Genomic DNA, 25,047 nt, shown 5'->3' with positions numbered 1-25,047 from the left:
ATCTCCTCACATCCATCCCAACATTTACATCCATCCACCATCCTAAGCACTTTTTTATACCTCAACTGTAAATACAGAAATAAAACCTGTCTTTCTCCTTTCCTTCACACCCCTCCTGTCCTCCGCTGCTAATTAATCTACATACCTACTTTTCTTCTCTTGTTATTCAGATCTTCAAAGCTCACCCTCTGGTTCTGAACTATGATCACTTGAACGACACCCTGGAAAACCCTTTCCACCCGGTGGTCAAGGAGCACATAGAGTATCATGATGATGGCAACACGACAGTGCACGAGGTCGTACATGAGAGGGCCTACCCCAACACCGCCCTGCTTTCCATGTGTCTTATGTTCGGGTGTTTCTTCATCGCATACTTCCTCCGTCAGTTCAAAAATGGCCACTTCCTCCCTGGACCGGTAAGAGCTACAGCTGTTTTCAACAGTGATGACAACTGTATGTCTGTGAGCAAAGCGAACTTTTAACAACCTGGCGCTTACACAGTATGTTAGTGCTGAACAGTATTGAAGAGAGATGAATCAGGATAGGGTCTTTTAGGGCTGGAGAGCCCCCTCTGTGTTCTGTGTGTGATAGCCTTCACTTCATATGTTTTCCCTATCACCAGATTCGTCGGATGATTGGAGATTTTGGTGTTCCAATTGCCATTTTCTTCATGATCGCTGTGGATATCACCATTGAGGATGCCTACACTCAGGTTAGTGATTTATAGGTTTGTGTTGTCTTGACTAAAAGGTGATCTCGGTGGATAACATATTACTCTATCCTTAAACTGTTTCATGTAAAAAGGGATATCTAGTAATAGATATGTATTTTGTGTGTCCCCTGGCAGAAACTTGTGGTGCCCAAGGGTCTTATGGTGTCCAACCCCAATGCCAGAGGCTGGTTCATCAACCCCCTGGGAGAGAAGAAGCCTTTCCCTGCCTGGATGATGGGGGCGTGTTGCGTGCCAGCCCTGCTGGTCTTCATCCTCATCTTCCTCGAATCCCAGATCACTACGTTAGTAAAATTGTCTTCATGTCCATAGTCCCTCCACAATCACCAAGCCTCCTAACATTGTTTGACCTATGACCTTTCTAGGCTGATTGTGAGCAAACCAGAGAGGAAGATGGTGAAGGGCTCTGGTTTCCATCTGGACCTGCTCATCCTGGTCACCATGGGTGCCATCGCCTCCCTGTTTGGGGTGCCCTGGCTGAGTGCCGCCACCGTGCGTTCTGTCACCCATGCCAACGCCCTCACTGTCATGAGCAAGGGACCCAAGCCTGAGATCGAGAAGGTGCTGGAGCAAAGGATCAGCGGCATGCTTGTGGCCGCCATGGTCGGTAAGTGCTACCATATAGGCTACTGAGATTTAGCTGATGCAGTCGATCCCGACGAACAGACAGAACACTGGGTGTCTAAAGAAAAGGTAAGCACAGTCCTTTGTTGAGCTCCTAAAAATGTCTGAGAAATGTTTGTTGTTCCTGCTATTCCCAGGTGTGTCCATTCTCTTGGAGCCTATCCTGAAGATGATTCCCATGACGGCTCTGTTTGGAATCTTCCTCTACATGGGTATAACCTCACTCAGTGGGATCCAGATGTGGGACCGAATGCTTCTGCTTATTGTACCCAGGAAATACTATCCTGCTGACGCCTACGCACAAAGGGTATGCTGCCTCTCTCCACCCCCCAATTGTCCTCCTTTCTGTTTCATCGTTTTATATCATTATTTAATTTATGAAACATACCAGACAATTCCTACACAATAACACACTGTGGAAATCACAACGTAATTATCTGAAAAATCATAAATTACTTTTGCACTTACAAGTTTTACACCATAGTAAATATCAGGAGCGCAACTTTGGTTTTAGAAGTGGGGGGAGACATCATTTTGTATTGAATTTTTATACAATCCGATAAAAACTCCAAACAGCCTACCCGACCACTCGGAGGCAGCCACATGGTCCTAAAGCACACAATTGCCTTGTTTTGTATCACATTCTAAAGATAAAACTGGGGGGGACAAAAATGCTATTTCAGAATGTGCCCGTCCCCAGTGAAAGTTATGCCCCTGGTAAACATAAGTATATATCCAATGTGTTGCCCCTGTCTTAACCCTCCTTCTCTCATCTCCTTACTGCAGGTAACTACTATGAAGATGCACTTGTTCACTCTGATCCAGATGGTGTGTTTGGGAGCTCTCTGGATGGTGAAGATGAGTGCCTTCTCCCTGGCTCTGCCCTTTGTCCTCATCCTCACCATCCCCCTGCGCATGGCCATCACTGGAACACTCTTCACTGACAAGGAAATGAAATGTGTAAGTGGCACACAAATGTTTTAATGTGGTTAACTACAATCACAACACATGCATATGTTTTGGGTAGGAGCCTGGTCCCAGGTCAGTACCTTATGTTGTCATGCCGATGAGTGGTCAGAAGATTTAGCTAAATCACATACACATGAGAACAGTATGGACCTGATGGAATCTGCAGAGAACATTTTCAAAATACCCATTCAGCTGTTGATCAATAGAATGTCAGTATAGCTATTCATTTTCTACATATTGGGTTCAGTTTCATTTCTATTGGAAATGCTATCTTTCAAATCATTTCAGGAGGTTTAGAATATATTCTGCCTCTAATAAATCAGTGTAACTCAACTAAACTGTGTGTGTTTCTCTAATGAGACTGTGTGACCTGTTGTAGCTGGATGCCTCTGACGGCAAGGTGAAGTTCGAAGAGGAGCCAGGAGAGGATATGTACAACGAGTCCCCGTTGCCATGAACACCTGGACACGACCTTTCACTTCTCAACTCGCTGCGAGGATCCAGTAAACTCAAGCAATGCTTTAATAGGGACCGGTGTCTAACACATTTATTAGTATGTGGCATCAAAAAATATTCTTTAGGAAAATGTATTTTTAGCCAACTGTCCTGAAACCTCATTGCAATTGGGTATGTTTGTGTGCCAAGCTAAAATGAAGGTCTCGGGTAAGCATTCAAACATTTTTAATGACAGGTAGCCTAATATTCTATACTATTAATATGACAATTAACATTTATCTCTCAAATACCCAAATAATGCCAAAAATATAATCCCATCAGTATTAGGCAGATAAATAGATAAATGCAATATTATAAGCTTTTCTATGGGACTGTTATTTTAGCTTTGGTTCTGTAGCCTATTTTATACCCTAGTTACATTACTCTCCTTTGTTACAGTTTGGTTTTATGCTACATTGTGTGCTTATTGAATGAAAGTCTTATGTAGATTACCTTTTGTTCTTGCTGTTTTGTTTAGTTGCAAGCTAAAGTGTGAGTATGGAGTTCAAATCATCTTAGTTCTATTGTTGGGTGTCCAGTGGTGTCACTCATTCAGTTCTTATACCTAAATACATATTTACTTCAGGATGTAATGCTTTCGGGATTGCAAAGGTGAGGGATACATATAGGAAAATTATCGATTAATCACTGAATGAATTGTAACAATATAATGATGACGTGGGAGAGAAATGTGTAAATATGACATATGAATCACAGCAAAAAGATCGGACTCTAGGCCTATTGCACCATTTTTTCATTGATCAGGGACAGGTGTAAAAGGACAGCTGTATATTTGGTTTATTGTATGTTGATGTGTGTTTGAATCACTGTACAACTGTTGTTTTGATTTTCACCCAACCAATTAAAGACATTTTAAACCCTTTAATTTCTTAATTTGAGACATTCCATCACTTTATTCATCAATGGTAGGAGGGCTGACAGTGCTGGTCCACAGGAGCACTGAGAAGGGCGCCACTCCAACGCGGTTTAACGAGGCTGTGCGCTCATTGGAAAGTCATTTGTTTCCAATGGATCTGGCTGTCTGGATTGGATAGCTGGATTACGCCCCCAAACTGACAAGGTGGAGTTGGAAGAAATTACATGAGTGAGAAAATGAAACCGTCAAATAGGCTACTCGACTTTGCAAATAGGAGCACCACTAAAAGTATAGGCCTATCCATGGAATACAATTCCAGTATCGTTTTCGCAATCTGTCAACAGTTAGCGCTGGCATGAATATATGTTTATGACACTTTCTTTCTCAAAATGTTCAGTAGGCCTTAACACTGCAGATTGTTATTAAATGTTATAGTTATTATGCTATACTTTGAAATTAGTTTGATGATACAACAGCTAACTAAAATTCCACTTAGATATAGGCAGCTGTCTGGGACAAATAACTTTTACTAAAGTATCGGTAGTCTAAAAGATTTGCACTCGCTCATTGTCCTCGGTTGGCAACGGCGGGTCGGAGAGCTAAATGTGGAAAAATAGTATGGCTGTGGGTGATGCGTTCGGCAGCGGGGAGAGATCGAAAATGCGGATGTCTTTGCTAAGAGAAATGGTCGGATCGAGAGAGCTACGCGTTGAGTGGAAGGAGAAAGCAAGTGAGATGGAGGCGGGGGGAAGTTCCCATCTCTGCGGGGACTGGAGCGCCTGTGCCCTGGACCGGCGGCGCAGTGCTGGCTAACATTCAACCCAACCCTTGTTCCACAACGAGCTCGACTCACGCTGAGACAGGTAAGGCTCACAGCCACCTCCGTCAATTCGACTGCTCAAAAGATATATAAACACAATTATTTCCACAAACAATTTACGCTCTATGGTTTATTTTCTCCCTTGAGTAATTTTAAAAGAACACCTCATCTTGAATGCCTTGTGTTAGCAAAACACTGACTGCTGTAGGGTAGACCATTCCGAGGTCGCCATACCCGAATTTCCTATCCTTTACCACGGGTAAGAAATGCGAACTATAGGGTCTAAATAATATGGTATAAATTGATAACATTTACATTGATTGTGGACCACCGTCAATTTGGAATTTAATTCACCAGTGTATCTTATTTTCTACTAAGAATTTACTATTTCCGCGCCGAGACCTCCATGCGGTTGTTGACAGAACCAGCCGCTTCTCTGGTTAGCCATCATGGATCTCAGTTTAATATCTCACCGTGTGGGCTCGCCCTCTATCTCGCTTGACAACCATCATTGCCAACCTGCGAAAACCAGTCTTTGGTACTGTTATAGTTGCCTATGATCCTGGTGCGGGGCAGGTTAGTTGCACACCCAGGCTTACTTTAAACCCAATTTCTTGCTAAGCATGTAGTGCGCCATATGAGCTTGTCACGGTCGGTATCCTAACTGACTCGCGCTTTGCCTGTAGCATGGCGGCTCTGGAACCATCCTCGCGCCAGTGAACCATTTGCAATCTCGAATGTACAAATATTTCATTCTGTGTGGTGTCAATTTGATACAATGTAACCGCGGATTGAAACCTTGTGAATGATGATAGATTGTAGTTATGTATCCTCATTTCAATTCTGAAGATTAGGCGAAGATTGTTACCATTTATTTCCCTTTTTCTTCATTCGTGTGCCTCAGTCTTCATGACCCATCCTCGCCACACGGCTACAAAACCTGGTTTACCCGTGTTCAACAACAGCTGAAAGAAAAGTCGTGGTGGATAGAACCGTATCACGGTGAGTTTGTTCATTAAAAACGTTGTTTTTCAAGAAACACAACAGTGAATTTGTCTGTCTGAGATGAATGATTTTCTAAACATGATTCTCTTTCATGGAGACGAGGTCAGTGTTCGGGTCGCAGTCGTTTGGAACTGGATTTTTTTCCTATGGGTTAATGCAAAACTAGTAACGTTAGGCCAATACGTCATATTTTGAACGACCAATTACAAACATTTATCTAGTTAACGTTACCTGCAATATTGATGTAAATGTATATACAAAATAAAAACGTAAATCATTATCCATGGTGAATCCCCTGAAGTTAGCCAAGCTTTAGCTAGCTAGCATAAAAGTTGACTGGTCTGGTGGTGGTTTTCATATTTTAAATTGACAGTAGCTAGCTACTATACCATTTTAAACCTTAGAATGTATAGATTATTGTCATTTGATTATTTTGCAGGTGGCCACCGTGTTGGCTAACATATTGCTGTAAATTAATGTAAATCTGATGGTTGCTAACATAGCGAGTTAGCAGCTAGCTAACCATTGTATTGAACCAGCGTAGTGCGGTTGCAGCTAGCTAGCGCGGTCGTTGGCTCGGTTGGAGTTTGTGGACCCCCCAAACCATCTTATCATACCAGGATATTACTTTTACATTTCCCATAAACTGCATTGATTTATTGGGACACTAGCTAACTATGTCCAACCACTGTTTTAAACGGATCATTAGACCAGCGATAATTGTATCCCCCCCTTAAACGCACTGGCAGTCCAACACAAGCTCGTGCGTACTATATGACCAAGAACGGGTAAACAACAGGCGGGGTGCTGACTGCAGACTCGAGGTCACATATCCGAAATCGGTTACGCCTCGCGCAAGAATGTCCTGCTTTTTCGAGTCTTTTTCGGTTTGATTATGGTTGCCCGCTTCGATACTAAAACGATTAAAGCATAGAAACGGGTCTTTGAGGACTATGTCCAACAATTTAATTTATTATAAAGCGTAATATGTATCCCTCTTTGGCCCCTCACAAGAGTCGGCCGATAAAGATTCAAGGTGGAGGCAGGTTTCAATTCCAGCTCAATGTTGGTAGTGTGGCTTTGTCGAGTGGTTCATTTGGTAGTATTGTTCCCTGGCCACCATTCCCCTTCGTTGGAGACCGAAAGCAGATCTCCCGTCCATAGTCAGCTGGTTGCCTACAGCTGCCTCTAAACATTCGCTTCCTCCTTCTGTGGAACCTCCCCACCACCACTCCGAGAAAATCCTCCATTACCGACCGACAGAAGACATGGTCGACAGAAAGCAAAATGAGTTGCTACTTTAATGTAGAATAAGCTAGCCTATTTTCCAAATCGACATAGAGAACATTACCAGTCGTAGCCTTCTGCGGTGTTATTTGAGATGTGAAACCGTCTCACAAGCTATAGCCTGTCTCACCGTGTAGCGTAAACGTTTAGGGGCGGTGTAATAAACATTAATAACCATCATGTCGAGGTCGATTTTAATTTCTAGGATTTTAAAAGGCTGGAATTTCTTACCTAATCGCTTGTTTGGAATGATTAAAAGCAGTCGAATAATCTATGTCCCATTAATCTTGTTTTCGGTATCACATTTTACACACTTATTTTAATATGCAAGTCGATATACTAGTATAATGATATACATTTTTAACCTCTAACCTATGCCATTTTCAAATGTGTTTAATCTCCAAGCATTGTTCTTTCCACATATTTCCTAATATCATAAGGCATAGCATTGGCCAAAGTAGTTTTCTGTTACTTTCTCATATTTGCATGCATTAGGTGTATGCATAGGTAACTTGGCTATTATGTATCCCGTGTAGATTTTTTTTGCTGGCACAGTAGTGAGAGTAAATTGTTGATAAGATTAACAATGACTCACTGCACCTTGTATGTTATTCACAGCCATTAAAAGAAAGGGATAGTGTTTTATTAGGATCTGTTTTGTTTATTTGTAGGTTAAAGAAAATACAGATGAATGGAGAAATGGACGCGTCCACTAAAGACCAAGGTGAGATCATAGTCAATCAACGTGAGATCATAGTAGTCAATCAAGGTGAGATATAGTCACAACATGGAACTTCTTCCTTCCATCCCCTTCAGAATATTGTGCAAAATTCATGATTTTTTTTCACTTCAGCCAGGATAATGGTTGCAGGACAGGCAAGCTGATGTGTGTGTTTTTGTGTGGCTATAGTGTGGACGCAGGACGACCTTCTGAATCTGCTAGAGGCCATGAAAGTCAATCTTCCCCAGAAGGACCTGGCCAAGTACAAGACGTCGGAGTCCCATCTGGACTGGGAGAAGGTGGCCTTCAACTCATTCACAGGAGAGATGTGCAAACAGAAGTGGAACGAGGTCTCCAAAGTGGTACGCCATGTCTCTTTCATGCTATACTGTGGACTGGGGTATTGTGTATTTGAGAATAAAAGTGGATTTCCAACTCTTGTCAGTTCAATATGTACATACTGCATCTTGCCTCTGCAATGCGTTTTATGTTGTTGTTCTGTGTCTTTGGTTCAGATCCGTAAATTTCGCACATTAACAGAGCTGATTTTCGATGCCCAAGACTTCATCAAGAACCCGTATAAGGGCAAGAAGCTGAAGGTGAGCTGCATATCCTCTTTTTATGATAGACACTATCAGTTGATACTTTCACAGGTGACACATTATTTTCTTAGCAAATTCAGTCATCTGATGACTGATTTGACTGTATTTTTGTGTGTAATTTTACTCTTATTTGGTATTGTTCTTTCGAATGTTCTTTTGTTTTATTTTTCACCGAACAGAAGCATCCAGATTTCCCTAAAAAGCCCCTGACGCCATATTTCCGCTTCTTCATTGAGAAGAGGGCCAAGTATGCCAAGCTGCACCCTGAGATGAGCAACCTAGACCTCACCAAGATCCTCTCCATGAAGTACAGAGGGCTGCCCGACAAAAAGAAGGTCAGAAGCAGGGAGAGAGTGGGAAGGAAAGGAAGAGATGCAATTAAAGGGAGGGATATAGTGACGTTTGGGATGGGGGGTAAATATGTTCTCCCTGGTAGATACAATTTATTTGAACTGAGTAATTTGCTGACGTTGCTCATGGTCGACTGACTTGTTTTTTTGACAACAGAAAAAATATCTAGAAGACTTCCAGAAAGACAAAGAAACGTTTGGGCACAGCATGTCAAAGTTCAGGTAAGGTTCAAATTTAGGTTATCTGCAACTGGAGGAAATATATATTTGAAAGGGGGGGATTTCTCCATTGTGTTGAATGTGTTTTAATTTGCTTGATGAATATGTTTATTTTTATTTAACCTTTATTCAACTAGGCAAGTCAGTCAAGAACAAATTCTTATTTACAATGACGGCCTACCAAAAGGCAAAAGGCCTCCTGCTGGGATTACAAATAAAATATAAATATAGGACAACACACATCACGACAAAAAACAAAACAACACTACATAAAGAGAGACCAAAGACCACAACATAGCAAGGCAGCAACACATGACAACACAGCATGGTAGCAACACAACATAATAACAACATGGTACAAACATTATTGGGCACAGACAACAGCACGAAGGGCATGAAGGTAGAGACAATAATACATCACACAAAGCAGCCACAACTGTCAGTAAGAGTGTCCATGATTGAGTCTTTGAATGAAGAGTTTGAGAATAAACTGTCCAGTTTAAGTGTTTGTTGCAGCTCGTTCCAGTCGCTAGTTGCAGCGAACTGAGAAGAGAAGCAACCCAAGGATGTGTGTGCTTGTATGTGGAGGATGAGGATGAGGGCTGCAGTAGATATCTCAGATAGGAGGGAGTGAGGCTTAAGAGGGTTTTATAAATAAGCATCAACCAGTGGGTCTTGCGATGGGTATACATAGATGACCAGTTTACAGAGGAGTATAGAGTGCAGTGATGTGTTCTACTGATCACCCCAATCCACAAAAGTAGAGACAAATTTGACCCCAATAACTACCGTGGGATATGCGTCAACAGAAACCTTGGGAAAATCCTCTGCGTTATCATTAACAGCAGACTAGTACATTTCCTCAGTGAAAACAATGTACTGAGCAAATGTCAAATTGGCTTCTTACCATATTATCGTACGACAGACCACGTATTCACCCTGCACACCCTAATTGATAAACAAACAACCAAAACAAAGGCAAAGTCTTCTCATGCTTTGTTGATTTCAAAAAAGCTTTCGACTCAATTTGGCATGAGGGTCTGCTATACAAATTGATGGAAAGTGGTTTTGGGGGAAGGTAGCCTAGTGGTTAGAGCGTTGGGCCAGTAACCGAAAGGTTGCTAGATTGAATCCACGAGCTGACAAGGTAAAAATCTGTCGTTCCCACTGTTCCTAGGCCGTCATTGTAAATAAGAATTTGTTCTTAACTGACTTGCCCAGTTAAATAAGGAGCATTGGTGGCAAATCTTAAGTCCGAATGATTAAAAAAACATCTAGCCGCTCGAGAGCACCCTTACCTGCCGATCTATAAATTATGTCTCTGTAATCTAGCATGGGTAGGATGGTCATCTGAATCAGGGTTAGTTTGGTAGCTGGGGGTGAAAGAGGAGCAATTATGATAGAGGAAACCAAGTCTAGATTTAACTTTAGCCTGCAGATTTGGTATGTGCTGAGAGAAGGACAGTGTACCATCTAGCCATACTCCCAAGTACTGGTATGAGGTGACTACCTCAAGCTCTAAACCCTCAGAGGTTGTAATCACACCTGTGGGAAGAGGGGCATTCTTCTTACCAAACCACATGACCTTTGTTTTGGAGGTGTTCAGAACAAGGTTAAGGGTAGAGAGTAGAGGTTGACCGATTAATCGGAATGGGCGATTTAATTAGGGCCGATTTCAAGTTTTCATAACAATCGGTAATCGGCATTTTTGGACACCGATTATGGCCGATTACATTGCACTCCACGAGGAGACTGCGTGGCAGGCTGCCTACCTGTTATGTGAGTGCAGCAAGGAGCCAAGGTAAGGTGCTAGCTAGCATTAAACTTATAAAAAACAATCAATCTTAACATAATCACTAGTTAACTACACATGGTTGATGATATTACTAGTTCATTTAGCTAAATCAAATCAAATCAAATTTTATTAGTCACATACACATGGTTAGCAGATGTTAATGCGAGTGTAGCGAAATGCTTGTGCTTCTAGTTCCGACAATGCAGTAATAACCAACAAGTAATCTAACCTAACAATTCCACAACTACTACCTTATACACACACAAGTGTAAAGGGATAGAGAATATGTACATAAAGATATATGAATGAGTGGTGGTACAGAACGGCATAGGCAAGATGCAGTAGATGGTATAGAGTACGGTATATACATATGAGATGAGTACTGTAGGGTATGTAAACATAAAGTGGCATAGTTTAAAGTGGCTAGTGGTACATGTATTACATAAAGATGGCAAGATGCAGTAGATGATATAGAGTACAGTATATACATATGAGATGGGTAATGTAGGGTATGTAAACATTATATTAAGTGGCATTGTTTAAAGTGGCTAGTGGTACATTTTTACATAATTTCCATCAATTCCCATTTTTAAGTGGCTGGAGTTGAGTCAGTATGTTGGCAGCGGCCGCTAAATGTTAGTGGTGGCTGTTTAACAGTCTGATGGCCTTGAGATAGAAGCTGTTTTTCAGTCTCTCGGTCCCTGCTTTGATGCACCTGTACTGACCTCGCCTTCTGGATGATAGCGGGGTGAACAGGCAGTGGCTTGGGTGGTTGTTGTCCTTGATGATCTTTATGGCCTTCCTGTGACATCGGGTGGTGTAGGTGTCCTGGAGGGCAGGTAGTTTGCCCCCGGTGATGCGTTCTGCAGACCTCACTACCCTCTGGAGAGCCTTACGGTTGTGGGCGGAGCAGTTGCCGTACCAGGCGGTGATACAGCCCGACAGGATGCTCTCGATTGTGCATCTGTAGAAGTTTGTGAGTGCTTTTGGTGACAAGCCGAATTTCTTCAGCCTCCTGAGGTTGAAGAGGCGCTGCTGCGCCTTCTTCACGACGCTGTCTGTGTGGGTGGACCAATTCAGTTTGTCCGTGATGTGTACACCGAGGAACTTAAAACTTTCCACCTTCTCCACTACTGACCCGTCGATGTGGATAGGGGGGTGCTCCCTCTGCTGTTTCCTGAAGTCCACAATCATCTCCTTTGTTTTGTTGACGTTGAGTGTGAGGTTATTTTCCTGACACCACACTCCGAGGGCCCTCACCTCCTCCCTGTAGGCCGTCTCGTCGTTGTTGGTAATCAAGCCTACCACTGTAGTGTCATCCGCAAACTTGATGATTGAGTTGGAGGCGTGCATGGCCACGCAGTCGTGGGTGAACAGGGAGTACAGGAGAGGGCTCAGAACGCACCCTTGTGGGGCCCCAGTGTTGAGGATCAGCGGGGTGGAGATGTTGTTACCTACCCTCACCACCTGGGGGCGGCCCGTCAGGAAGTCCAGGACCCAGTTGCACAGGGCGGGGTCGAGACCCAGGGTCTCGAGCTTGATGACGAGTTTGGAGGGTACTATGGTGTTAAATGCTGAGCTGTAATCGATGAACAGCATTCTCACATGGGTATTCCTCTTGTCCAGATGGGTTAGGGCAGTGTGCAGTGTGGTTGCGATTGCGTCGTCTGTGGACCTATTGGGTCAGTAAGCAAATTGGAGTGGGTCTAGGGTGTCCGGTAGGGTGGAGGTGATATGGTCCTTGACTAGTCTCTCAAAGCACTTCATGATGACGGAAGTGAGTGCTACGGGGCGGTAGTCGTTTAGCTCAGTTACCTTAGCTTTCTTGGGAACAGGAACAATGGTGGCCCTCTTGAAGCATGTGGGAACAGCAGACTGGGATAAGGATTGATTGAATATGTCCGTAAACACACCAGCCAGCTGGTCTGCGCATGCTCTGAGGACGCGGCTGGGAATGCCGTCTGGGCCTGCAGCCTTGCGAGGGTTAACACGTTTAAATGTTTTACTCACCTCGGCTGCAGTGAAGGAGAGCCCGCAGGTTTTGGTAGGGGGCCGTGTCAGTGGCACTGTATTGTCCTCAAAGCGGGCAAAAAAGTTGTTTAGCCTGTCTGGGAGCAAGACATCCTGGTCCGCGACGGGGCTGGTTTTCTTTTTGTAATCCGTGATTGACTGTAGACCCTGCCACATACCTCTTGTGTCTGAGCTGTTGAATTGCGACTCGATTTTGTCTCTGTACTGGGACTTAGCCTGTTTGATTGCCTTGCGGAGAGAATAGCTACACTGTTTGTATTCGGTCATGCTTCCGGTCACCTTGCCCTGGTTAAAAGCAGTGGTTCGCGCTTTCAGTTTCACGCGAATGCTGCCGCCAATCCACGGTTTCTGGTTTGGGAATGTTTTAATCGTTGCTGTGGGTACGACATCGTCAATGCACTTCCTAATGAACTCGCTCACCGAATCAGCATATTCGTCAATATTGTTGTTGGACGCAATGCGGAACATATTCCAATCCGCGTGATCGAAGCAGTCTTGAAGCGTGGAATCAGATTGGTCGGACCAGCGTTGAACAGACCTGAGCGCGGGAGCTTGTTTTAGTTTCTGTTTGTAGGCTGGAATCAACAAAATGGAGTCGTGGTCAGCTTTTCCGAAAGGGGGGCGGGGGAGGGCCTTATATGCGTCGCGGAAATTAGTATAACAATGATCTAGGGTTTTTCCAGCCCTGGTAGCACAATCGATATGCTGATAGAATTTAGGGAGTTTTGTTTTTAGATTAGCCTTGTTAAAATCCCCAGCTACGATGAATGCAGCCTCAGGGTGTGTGGTTTCCAGTTTACAAAGAGTCAGATAAAGTTCGTTCAGGGCCATCGATGTGTCTGCTTGGGGGGGAATATATTATAGCTTGTCCTACGTTGCATATAATCGATGCGGTGCCTGTTAATTTAGCATTGAATCACAGCCTACTTCGCCAAACGGGTGATTTAACAAGCGCATTCGTGAAAAAAGAACTGTCGTCGCACCAATGTGTACCTAACCATAAACATCAATGCCTTTCTTAAAGGTCAAAGGTATATGAAATACAAATGGTATAGAGAGAAATAGTCCTATAATAACTACAACCTAAAACTTCTTACCTGGGAATATTGAAGACATGTTAAAAGGCACCACCAGCTTTCATATGTTCTGAGCAAGGAACTTAAACGTTAGCTTTTTTACATGGCACATATTGCACTTTTACTTTCTTCTCCAACACTTTAAATATGCAAAAACAAACTAAATTGAGCATGTTTCATTATTTATTTGAGACTTAATTGATTTTATTGATCTATTATATTAAGTTAAAATAAGTGTTCATTTACTATTGTTGTAATTGTCATTATTACAAATATATATATAAAAATCGGCCGACGTAATCGGTATCGGCTTTTTTTTTTGGTCCTCCAATAATTGGTATCGGCGTTGAAAAATCATAATCGGTCGACCTCTATTAGAGAGCTTGTTGGACACTAAAAGCTTTGTTGTAGAGCATTTAACACAAAATCCGGGGAAGGGCCAGCTGAGTATAAGACTATCATCTGCATTTAAATGGATGTGAGAGCTTCCTACTGCCTGAGCTATGTTGTTGATGTAAATTGAGAAGAGCGTGGGGCCTAGGATCGAGCCTTGGGGTACTCCCTTGATGACAGGCAGTGGCTGAGACAGCAGATTTTCTGACTTTTATACACTGCACTCTGAGAGAGGAAGTTAGCAGACCAGGCCAAAGACACCTCCGAGACACCAATACTCCTTAGCCAGCCCACAATAATGGAATGGTCTACCGTATCAAAGCTTTGGCGAAGTCAATAAAAATAGCAGCACAACATTGCTTAGAATCAAGGGCAATGGTGACATCATTGAGGACCTTTAAGGTTGCAGTGACACATCCATAACCTGAGCTGAAACCAGATTGCATACCCAATAGAATACTATAGACATCAAGAAAGCCAGTCAGTTGATTATTATAGTTTTTCCAACACTTTTGATAAACAGGGCAAAATAGAAATAGGCCTATAACAGTTCGGATCAGATTGATCTCCCCCTTTAAATAAAGGATGAGCCGTGGCTGCCTTCCAAGCAATGGGAACCGCCCCAGAAAGGAGAGACTGGTTAAAAGTTCAGCGATAGGCTTGGCGATGATAGGTGCAGCAGCCTTAAAGAAGAAAGGGTCGAAACCATCTGACCCAGATGTTTTTTTGGGGTCAAATTTAAGTAGCTCCTTTAGCACCTCGCACTCCGTGACTGCCTGCATGGAGAAACTTTGTTGTAGGGCAGAGGAAAAAGAGGGAGAAGGAAGCATCAGAGATAGTCGCATTAGATGGGGTGGGAGATGAGGAAATGTTGGACGGGCAATGAGGCATGGCTGAGTCATAGGAATCCTGACTTAATGAAGTGGTTATTAAAGAGCTCAGCCATGTGCTTCTTGTCAGTAACAACCACATCATCAACATTAAGGGACATGGGCAGCTGTGAGGAGGAGGGTTTATTCTCCATGTCTTTAACTGTTTTCCAGAGCTTCTTGGGGTTAGACCCATAGAGAGAGAACTGCTCCTTAAAGTAACTAACTTTGGCCTTCTGGATAGTCTGAGTGCACTTATTTCTCATTTGCCTGAACGAGAGCCCATCAGCCTGAGTATGCGTGTGCCGAGCCTTTCGCCTAATGCAATTCTTGAGGTGGAGTAACTGCAAGATCATGGTTGAACCAGGGGCTGAACCGGTTTTTAATTCTCATTTTCTTTGTATGCGTGTTTGTTATTAACAATACCACTAAAAATATCAAAAAAGAAGGTCCAAGCGTCTTCGACAGGGGATCAAGCTGATTATATACCATTTTAGAGGCCAGTTCATGAAGGAAGACTTGCTCATTTAAAGTTTTTTTAGCAAGCGACTATGACAGGTCGTTTCACTGACCAGCCATTACGAACACAGGCTGTAAAACAGTGTTCATTAAGGTCATTACAGAAAACACCAGACTGATATCTATCAGGATTATTTGTGAGGTTAACATTGAGGAGAGTAGCCTTTTCTGGGTGTTTGGAGTCATACCTTGTGGGATTGGTAATAATCTGAGAAAGATTTAAGGAGTCTCATTGCTTTAGGACATGGTCAGGTGGTTTAAGCATGTCTTAGGGCAGTTAGGGTACAGGCCGGTGCTGATGGAGGACGATAGCACCCAGCAACAGTCAACAAAAAGCTATTTGAAAGTTTTAATGATTAAAACCAGCAAATCAAATTGTTCGGAGACAGACTTGGTGGAGACAACCAAGCACTGAAGGTGATCCTTGGTAAAGATTGCCACTCCCCCACCTTTGGAAGATCTCTATTGCCAAAAAAGGTTATAACCAGAAAGGTTAACATCAGTATTCAAAACACTCTTCCTTAACCACGTATTAGTAATGACAAACACATCTGGAGCTGTGAACCCACACTTTCAATTGATACATTTTAGGTAATAAGCTTCTAGTGTTAACGTGCAGAAAACCCAGGCTTTTACGAGAGCAGAAATCAGTGAAGCAGATAGCAGAGCACAAGTCAGAATTGGAGCTAGCAACAGTAGATGGGCTAGGGTGTACCTGCACATTTCCAGATGTCATCAACAGTAATACAATCAAGGCACGGTATATTACAGGGAGAGCTCTGCAGTGTTGATTTATGACATCTGAATGTGCATCAGATGGCAACAAGACCCTATTGTACAGCAATTTCATCAGGTAACATGAATGCAAAGCCGGGGAGAGGTGGTTAGAATAGGATGGAAGGTCAAAAGTCGGTGTAACCAATAGAGTCAGAGTCCCGAGTGTGGGAACAAACAGTCTGTCCCATGGTTTGGTAAAGAAAGTTTGTATACAACAAAGCATGCAGGAGTCATGAGGCAACTAAAAAAATGCACAAGAAAAAAATAAGCCATTGTAAGTTCAGAGTAACTCGCCCCAACAGTGCGTGTGTGCTGGAGAGAGGGGAGTGTGATGGGGGTACCTGTACCAGACAGACTGTGAACAGATCGCCAGGTGGAATCCAGCAGGCAACGGGAGTAGTTGTCACACCCACTTGGGAGAAGCTTTTATTTCTGGAAGTAGATTTCTTGTAGAAAATGCCAGTGAATGGTCTTTGAACAGTAGGAGGGGGCTTCAAAGGGCGCTTCAAAGATTCCTGCCACTTGTTGGGCCCAAAGGCCTCGACAGCCTTTACTTCACACCTTCGTGCTAATTGAAGTTATATTTGGTCTGTCCTTGCAAGCCAGGCAGCCTTAACTCAGCATTCAGTCCCCATAAAGTGAAATATTATTGTAATGTACTTTTTAAATCTTTTTTTTCCTTCTTGGCTTTCAAAATAGCATCAGACCAAACACTACTCACTCAGTTCCAGGTTGGACGGTATCATCAGTTCTCTGCTGTTTGTTTGCTAGAGCACCCTCCGTATCGCTTGGAAAAAGGAAACCTTGGTAGCAGTAATCTCTCTGGTTAATTTTGGTCAAAATTAGGTTTTAGGTTCGAAGACCATGCTGTGGAGGGTAGCATCCTGCATATGTCCCTGCCGAAAAATCTCCAAGTGTAGCCTTTTGTAAAAAACATGTTGAAAAATGTGAGAGCTCACATGCAGCTGTCTCTCTCTCACAGTAGTCATTGGGTTTCTGTGTGACTATAGGGAGGACCATCCCGACCTGGTGGAGAGCATGGCAAAGAAAGGTTCTAATGTGCCAGAGAAACCCAGGACGCCTCAGCAGCTATGGTACAGTCACGAGAAGAAGGCCTTCCTCAAAACACACGCAGATGTGAGTTACGCTTTTCAGGACCGTTTGTTAGCACCTACAAAAACACAATGTTCACACTCAATGCTAACATGCTAAAGTTGAACTATGTCCATCTGAAGCAACGTATATGTTCTTGAATCTATAATATCTGTTACTAGGCGACCACCAAAGACATTAAAGACAGTCTTGGGAAGCAGTGGACACAGCTGTCAGACAAAAAGAGACTCAAGTGGATTGCCAAGTCCCTGGAGATGCACAAAGCATATGAGGTGAGAGCATCCTCAAATATGAGGCACAAGACTCTGAAGATGGCCAAATTACTTGCCTGACTTGTGTATTTCCAAGAGGGTTAATAGATTTTTTATCCCGTGACCCCTGTTTGTTTTCCACAGGAGGTGATGAAGGGCTTCATTGAGACTCACCCAGAGCTCAACATGAGCAACGAGGACATCGTCAAGTCCACCCTCACCAAGGCTGAGAGACATCTGAAGGACAAATCTGATGGCAGACCAGACAAACCACCCCCGTGAGTACTAATCCCCACCAGCACACTTTTAATCTTACCACTGTGTGATCACACTGTTAACTGGACATGGTGACGAGGGTTGTGACCGTGTTGTGTATTCTGTGTGTGTTTTAGGAATGGTTACTCCATGTTCTGTGCTGAGTTGATGTCCAGTATGAAGGACGTGCCCAGTACAGAGCGCATGGTCATGTGCAGCCAGCAGTGGAAGCTGCTGAAACAGAACGAGAAGGACGGCTACCAGAAACGCTGCGAGCAGGTCTGTACTTCACTAGCAGGTGGACTGTTCACTCCATTGTTGACTTTTTGGACATGTTGTCAGAAGTCTTAAGTGCTCAGGTTTTCACAATTCTGTTTTTCAGAGAAAAAAAGAATACGAAGTCGAGATGAACCGGTTTCTTTGTGTAAGTTTGTTTTTCTACATGTATGTGTGTGTCTATATACAGTTGAAGTCGGAAGTTTACATGCACTTACACGGAACCCAAACCGGCTGCGCGCGTGTGCCATCGTGCATACATTTATTTTGTCTCCCAACACCAAACATGATCACGACACGCAGGTTAAAATATCAAAACAAACTCTGAACCAATTACATTAATTTGGGGACAGGTCGAAAAGCATTAAACATGTATTGCAATTTAGCTAGCTTGCTGTTGCTAGCTAATTTGTCCTGGGATATAACCATTGAGTTGTTATTTTACCAGAAATGCACAAGGTTCTCTACTCCGACAATTAATCCACACATAAAACGGTCAACCGAATTGTTTCTAGTCATCTCCTTCCAGGCTTTTTCATCTTTGAACTTATATGGTGATCGCATCTAAACTTTCATAGTATTACCACGACCGGCAACACAGTTCGTCTTTCAATCACCCACGTGGATATAACCAATGAGGAGAAGGCACGTGGGTACCTGCTTCTATAAACCAACGAGGAGATGGGAGATGCAGGACTTGCAGCGTGATCTGCGTCAGAAATAGAAAGGACTTCTATTTTAGCAATGCAGACGCGCGCGAGCAGTGTGGGTGCAATAATTGAATAACATAGATTTCTACATTTATTTTCCGACTCTTGCGGTGTAGTCGGGGTATTAGGTTGGAGTCATTAACTTGTTTTTCAACCACTCCACAAATTTCTTGTTAACTAACTATAGTTTTGGCAAGTCGGTTTGGACATCTACTTTGCATGACACAAGTCATTTTTCCAACAATTGTTTACAGACAGATTATTTCACTTATAAATTCACTATCACAATTCCAGTGGTTCAGAAATGTACATACACTAAGTTGACTGTGCCTTTAAACAGCTTGGAAAATTCCAAAAAATGATGGCTTTAGAAGCTTCTGATAGGCTATTTGACATCATTTGAGTCAATTGGAGGTGTACCTGTGCATGTATTTCAAGGCCTACCTTCAAACTCAGTGCCTCTTTGCTTGACATCATGGGAATATCAAAAGAAATCAGCCAAGACCTCAGAAAAAAATGTGTAGACCTCCACAAGTCTGGTTCATCCTTGGGAGCAATTTCCAAACACCTGAAGGTACCACATTCATCTGTACAAACAATAGTACGCAAGTATAAACACCATGGGACCACGCAGCCGTCAAACCGCTCAGGAAGGAGACGTGTTCTGTCTCCTAGAGATGAACGTACTTTGGTGCGAAAAGTGCAAATCAATTCTAGAACAACAGCAAAGGACCTTGTGAAGATGCTGGAGGAAACAGGTCCAAAAGTATCTATATCTACAGTAAAACGAGTCCTATATTGACATAACCTGAAAGGCCGCTCAGCAAGGAAGAAGCCACTGCTCCAAAACGAGATTTTAAAAAGCCAGACTACGGTTTGCAACTGCACATGGGGACAAAGATCGTACTTTTTGGAGAAATGTCCTCTGGTCTGATGACAAAAAAATAGAACTGTTTGGCCATAATGACCATCGTTATGTTTGGAGGAAAAAGGGGGCGGCTTGCAAGCCGAAGAACACCATCCCAACAGTGAAGCACGGGGGTGGCAGCATGATGTTGTGGGGGTGCTTTGCTGCAGGAGGGACTGGTGCACTTAACAAAATAGATGGAATCATGAGGGAGGAAAATTACGTGGATATATTGAAGCAACATCTCAAGACATCAGTCACGAAGTTAAAGCTTGGTCGCAAATGGGTCTTCCAAATGTACAATGACCCCAAGCATACTTCCAAAGTTGTGGCAAAATGGCTTAAGGACAACAAAGTCAAGGTATTGGAGTGGCCATCACAAAGCCCTGACCTCAATCCTATAGAAAATGTGTGGGTATAACTGAAATGGCATGTGCTAGCAAGGAGGCCTACAAACCTGAACCTGATTTAAAGGCGATGCCACCCAATAATAATTGATGTGATGAAATAAATAAAAGCTGAAATAAATCATTCTCTCTACTATTATTCTGACATTTCACATTCTTAAAATAAAGTGTTGATCCTAAGACAGGGAATTTTTACTGGGATTATATGTCAGGAATTGTGAAACTGAGTTTAAATGTATTTGGCTAAGGTGTATGTAAACATCCGACTTCAACTGTATCTAGTGAATGAGAGCAGAGGCAGTATGTATGTTATTTACTCAGTGTCTGTCTGTCTGCAGAGTATATCAGAGGAGGAGCAGCAGCGTGTGCTGGGGGAGCAGAAGATGATTGGCTTTAAGAAGGGCAGCGGGGGCAGCAAAAGGAGCAGAGCAAAGGTAAGTCCCACAATGTGTCAGTATCACTCACCTCATCAGCTCCACATATTTCACAATAACAATCATAAGGAAGTATGAAATGGAGATTACTCATTTTATCAATCTCAGACAAAATAGATATTGACTGTAGTATGCATTATTTCAGAGGGGATCAATAAAGTTGTTTTGAATTGAAAAAAGCTCCCATCGCTTAAATTGCAGCCTAGCCCAGAGAAGCCCAAAAGGCCCATCTCGGCCATGTTCATCTTCTCTGAAGAGAAACGTCCCAAGCTGCAGCAAGAGCGACCAGACCTGTCTGACAGTGAGCTCACCAGGCTGCTGGCACGCATGTGGAACGAGCTCTCAGATAAGAAGAAGGTACACACCCCAGTTTAATACACACTACCATAGTGCAGCTGAGGGAGGGTTCTGAGCAGTAAGATGCAGTATATAAATATCTATGTTATAAAATGCAGTACAATGCATGACCGCATCAATTATATGGCATCAGTTTGTGTCGATGAAAGGGGATTTCTGGTTTCAGCCTCTACCTGTGATTGTTAGCTAAATAACTGACGTTGTCTTCCCCCTGTAGGAGAAGTACAAGCGTCTTGAGACGGTCCTGAAGGCAGAGTCTGTGAAGAAGGGACAAGAGGAGCGCAGCCGGCTGCCAGACACCCCCAAGACTGCACAGGACATCTGGCAGCAGAGCGTCATAGGAGACTACCTGGCCAGGTTCAAGGTGGGTGACACAACTATGGCCTTGGATCAGGACTGCCTTTTAAAGCATGTCAACTCCTTCTCCCCTTGTCCTTACTATCTACCTCATTCTTCCTGTGCTTTACAGAACGACCGGCCAAAAGCCCAGAAAGCCATGGAAGCCACTTGGAACACCATGGAGAAGAAGGAGAAGATCATGTGGATCAAGAAGGCAGCTGAGGACCAGAAACGATACGAGGTAAGTGGAATCCAATGTGTCTGAAAGGCAGAGGCCCCAGACATTTAAGTGTCCATTGAGACTTACTGGCACTCTTTTTGCTGACAGAGGGAACTGAGTGAGATGCGCTCTCCTGCAACCATCATTGCTTCAGGGAAGAAAATGAAATTTGACGGTGAACCCAAGAAACCCCCATCGTGAGTGTATTTCTGATGGAGTGTTTCTGTCTGTGTTTTTGATAAGCTTACTTCACTGTGTTCAACTATAACTATATTGATCTTGGATTTGTACACGTACCTTTCAGGAATGGCTATCAGAAGTTCTCTCAGGAGATGCTGTCCAACGGAGAGCTGAACCACCTCCCTATGAAGGAGCGCATGGGGGAGATCGGGGGCCGCTGGCAGAGGCAGCCCCAGAAGGAGAAAGACCGCTACAAAAAGATCGCTGAGGAGAAACAGAAGCTGTACAAAATAGAGCTGGAGCGGTGGCTGGCGGTACGCCATATTTGATTTGTTGCCGACACTAAGTGCATTGAACATCCTAGCAATTGTGTGCCTGTAATGACCTGACAAATTAAAATGTCCCTGCTTTCACAGAGCTTGTCCTCACAAGAAAGAAATGTGTACAAGGAGTACAACTCACAAGTAAGTTGTCCGTACTATTCTATTATGCCTTAGAGTGAGAGTATTCACAAACTCTCCCTGTAGTTGCTGGAAAATTAACATGTAAACAAACTGAGTGTTAATCTTAATCTCCTATTGTCTTCCTCAGAAAAGAAAAACCCCAGTGAAACCAGGAGGCACTGCAGCCAAAGTTAAGGCCAAGGTAACCAAGAAGTCGGTAAGTCCCAGCTCTGTTCAGTTTATCATTACCACTCTACTTTTACTACTCTGCTCTAATTCAAATATCATTCATCTCTGACAATTAATCTTCCCCCAGGACACAGAGGACGAGGATGATGATGAGGAGGAGGAAGAGAAGGAGGCTGCCTCATCAGATAACGATTCGTCCAGTGCAGAGGACAGTGAGGAGGAAGATGATGATGACGACGATGTTAGTTTTCAGACTTGTGTGAAATTCATCATTGCTGTTGGAAATTATAATGGTGCCCTTGACTGACATGACATGAGGCTAATGTTCTTGTTGTGCGACACCTCCTCTTGCAGAATGAGGAAGACAACGATGATGACAACGATGATGAGGAGGCGGAGGATAAAGAGAACAAGTCGGAGGGGAGTAGCAGCAGTGATTCGAGCTCAGTGGAGACGTCGGACTCTGATTCAGACTGAAAATGGTCCGTTGTGACCCAAGAGAGACTGAGCAGCGCTGAGCCAAGAGTTCAGGGAGCGCTGCCACTGCGCCGGCCCTGCTCTCCTCACAACCCACCACCAGAGGGAGCCTCTGCCCCACCATGTCCATTTCTCACTCGCTTTCTCTCTTCTGTGTTTCTTCATTGGTGTTCTGTACAAGGAGGGTGAAGACCCTAACACCACTACATCATGACCTTCATCTGTTATTCCTCCAACCCTGCCTTGATCTGCTCCCCTGCCCAGCCCACACAACGCTGGGTTCAGGTGGGGACATTTGGCTTCCTTTCTATATTCTGTGGCCAATAGGTTTCTATTAGCTTTTTTTTGGGTGACTTGATTTTGGCCCCATCCTGTTTTGTCAGTGTCTGTCAGATGCTAGAGGCCACGGTTGTGAAGGGAGGAGCGGGGAGTTGTGAACAGGCCTCCTAGAGCCAAAGAACCTATTTGTCTGGGATTATTTTGGGGTGGGGGTGCAGGGGACCAAATAATTGCACTCTTGAGAATGTTTCCTTTAGTCTTTTGTTCTTCAGCGCCTCTCAACTTTCTTCCTGCTCTCAATGTGTATGTTTTAATTATTAGGTTCTTAACGAGGTGGTATCTTCAGGAAAAATTAAGCCATTATGAATGTCTCTTGTTGTTGCTGGAAATTTAGAGATGTATTCATCCACAGTTTTAGTTAGATTTGGATGCATTTAGAAAAATGGCTTTTACCTGTCTTTGACAGGTATTCATGTTCAAAGGTGACTGACAGTCTATTTATTTATGCTACATAGAAATGCGTCCAAGCTTTTTTGGGGGACAATTTCAAGGGTCTTTGTGGAGCAAGTCCAAGACAATTCTGTTTGACTTATGTTGGTTCTCATGTTGATTTTTCAGTTTAGATTTGTTCATCCACTGGCCTGTTGAACAGAATAAATAATGAATGTTTCTTCGTGGTATCAAAGGAATATATTGTTTATCGATTAAGAGTTTTTGCTTGCCACTCTTACAGAGTAGTTATTTTTGCCCGGACTGCAGATATGAGATTTAATTCCAAACAGATTTAATATTGGTTTTGATTTCTTCCTTGAACCACTGTTTTACACTTCTATTTGATCTAAATCTGATTTAATGAATTTGTTTTAATAATGTTGAGGGCTGTGGTCAGTTCCATTTGAAATCAGGAATAGATTGAAATGGATCCATTTAGTTCTTCTAAATAAAATAAAATTGACCCCAACCCCGATATTCTTTTAGTCGAAGTATCCCAAAAAAGCTTTGCACTTAATGTAAGCCTGTCCCATACTTCCTGTGGTCAACTGTTCAGCCCCTTCATGTGTTTGTGTGAGAGCGACAGCATTGGTGTGTGCTGTCTGCATCCTGTGTTTGACTGTGGCTTTGATTATCTACCCTTCTCCATGTGTGTACTTCTCTACTCCCCAAGGATTAAAAAAACATTTGCTTGGTGAGAGAATGGGCTAGACGGAGTTCCTAAACATGTTTCTTACACCAGTCGCATGCTTTTAAATCCTTGAGGTGCAGTGAACGAGTTTGCACTTAGGGGAGAAGGGTACAGAACCCGACTGCAATCTGTGAAGGATGTATGTGCCTGCGTGGTGTAGGAGGCACATCTCATCCCATTACCACACAAATACCTTGATGTAGATTTTTTTAATGTTCTTATCTCAAAATGATTGAAGCCGAGTCATGTGTGGTCCTGTTGGTTACCAGCACAAGGCCAGCTGCGTTAGACGACCCACTGGACAGGTTATGTCATAAGTTTAACTTGTTTCCAGGACAGTACAATGGGTTAACAATGGCCCCAGTTTTAAATGGGACTGAGTTAGTCCATTTCTAAATCTCATAATTGTTGACTGAATAACACCAGCATGGTGGGCTATATATGATTTGGTGAAGGGAATGTGGGAAATATTATGGAGGGTGGGATACTGGATTCGGGAAAAGGGATTTGGGGAAAGGTGTTGCCAATGGGGATACAACATACTGTTGAATGGTATTTGTAAATATTGCTTTTTTTGTATTGTGTGGAATTACTTTGATTTGTAGTTTGATTTATTTGGCCAAGTCTTGTCAGTGGCTCCATCTGAGGCGTGAGTCCATTGCTTGCAGGGGAAACGTTTTTGATTGTATTTGTCCGTTTTAGTTATCTCTCCCCGTGTTGGTTTCTTTGTATAAATGACTAAATGAGAACGGCTTTACAGATTTGTACTGCTGATCATTTGACACATTTTTGATGTTTTCTATAGCGGAGGGTGTCATGTCCCTGCTATTTAAGCATTTGGCAAATAAACTTGGTCTTTAATAAAGTA

The 25,047-nt window shown here is 43.2% G+C and overlaps 2 protein-coding genes and 1 long non-coding RNA gene across 6 annotated transcripts in view; 2 read left to right on the top strand and 1 right to left on the bottom strand.

Annotated features, from left to right (window-relative positions):
- The window catches only part of LOC139574408 (band 3 anion exchange protein), an 11,468-nt gene extending 7,764 nt beyond the window's left edge, over window positions 1-3,704 (top strand). The window contains exons 14-20 of the mRNA XM_071398945.1: window positions 171-416; window positions 623-712; window positions 848-1,014; window positions 1,096-1,337; window positions 1,492-1,661; window positions 2,141-2,314; window positions 2,703-3,704. Of these exons, the coding sequence (XP_071255046.1) occupies window positions 171-416; window positions 623-712; window positions 848-1,014; window positions 1,096-1,337; window positions 1,492-1,661; window positions 2,141-2,314; window positions 2,703-2,780 (1,167 nt within the window). The 3' untranslated portion in view covers window positions 2,781-3,704. The remainder of the gene's footprint in view (window positions 1-170; window positions 417-622; window positions 713-847; window positions 1,015-1,095; window positions 1,338-1,491; window positions 1,662-2,140; window positions 2,315-2,702) is intronic.
- LOC139574496 (uncharacterized) lies at window positions 3,412-5,634 on the bottom strand. Its single transcript, XR_011674788.1, has 2 exons — window positions 5,384-5,634; window positions 3,412-3,891 (listed from the first exon to the last, which is right to left on the bottom strand). It is a non-coding gene; the product is annotated as an uncharacterized lncRNA (long non-coding RNA).
- Window positions 4,028-25,047, top strand: LOC139574414 (nucleolar transcription factor 1-like). 4 transcript variants are annotated; one of them, XM_071398968.1, is made up of 21 exons: window positions 4,028-4,558; window positions 7,479-7,576; window positions 7,718-7,890; window positions 8,044-8,127; window positions 8,310-8,465; window positions 8,638-8,702; window positions 17,170-17,296; window positions 17,434-17,544; window positions 17,668-17,801; window positions 17,916-18,057; window positions 18,161-18,202; window positions 20,417-20,512; window positions 20,714-20,869; window positions 21,087-21,233; window positions 21,339-21,449; window positions 21,537-21,625; window positions 21,733-21,922; window positions 22,025-22,072; window positions 22,200-22,268; window positions 22,368-22,481; window positions 22,595-25,047. In XM_071398968.1, the coding sequence occupies exons 2-21, from the start codon at window positions 7,495-7,497 to the stop codon at window positions 22,715-22,717; spliced, it is 2,259 nt and encodes a 752-aa protein (XP_071255069.1). In that variant the 5' UTR covers window positions 4,028-4,558; window positions 7,479-7,494; the 3' UTR covers window positions 22,718-25,047. The 4 variants fall into 4 exon arrangements, with proteins under 4 accessions (XP_071255069.1, XP_071255078.1, XP_071255060.1 ...); XM_071398977.1 differs by lacking the exon at window positions 4,028-4,558 and adding an exon at window positions 5,420-5,517 and having other exon boundaries at window positions 7,479-7,531; XM_071398959.1 differs by lacking the exon at window positions 4,028-4,558 and adding an exon at window positions 5,420-5,517.

The sequence above is a fragment of the Salvelinus alpinus genome, chromosome 1 (genome assembly GCF_045679555.1).
Source record: "Salvelinus alpinus chromosome 1, SLU_Salpinus.1, whole genome shotgun sequence".
In the NCBI taxonomy this organism is placed as follows: Eukaryota; Metazoa; Chordata; class Actinopteri; order Salmoniformes; family Salmonidae; genus Salvelinus; species Salvelinus alpinus.
Note: the sequence above shows the minus strand (reverse complement) of the source record. Positions and strands in the feature narration are given on the sequence as shown.

What these genes read in the sequence shown, in the direction of transcription:
- LOC139574414 (XM_071398968.1), top strand. Translation starts at nt 7,495, where the DNA reads ATGAATGGAGAAATGGACGCGTCCACTAAAGACCAAGGTGAGATCATA. An exon ending in GATCATAGTAGTCAATCAAG is followed by an intron (nt 7,577 to 7,717) that starts GTGAGATATAGT and finishes GTGTGGCTATAG; the next exon opens with TGTGGACGCAGGACGACCTT. An exon ending in AGCTCTCAGATAAGAAGAAG is followed by an intron (nt 20,870 to 21,086) that starts GTACACACCCCA and finishes TTCCCCCTGTAG; the next exon opens with GAGAAGTACAAGCGTCTTGA.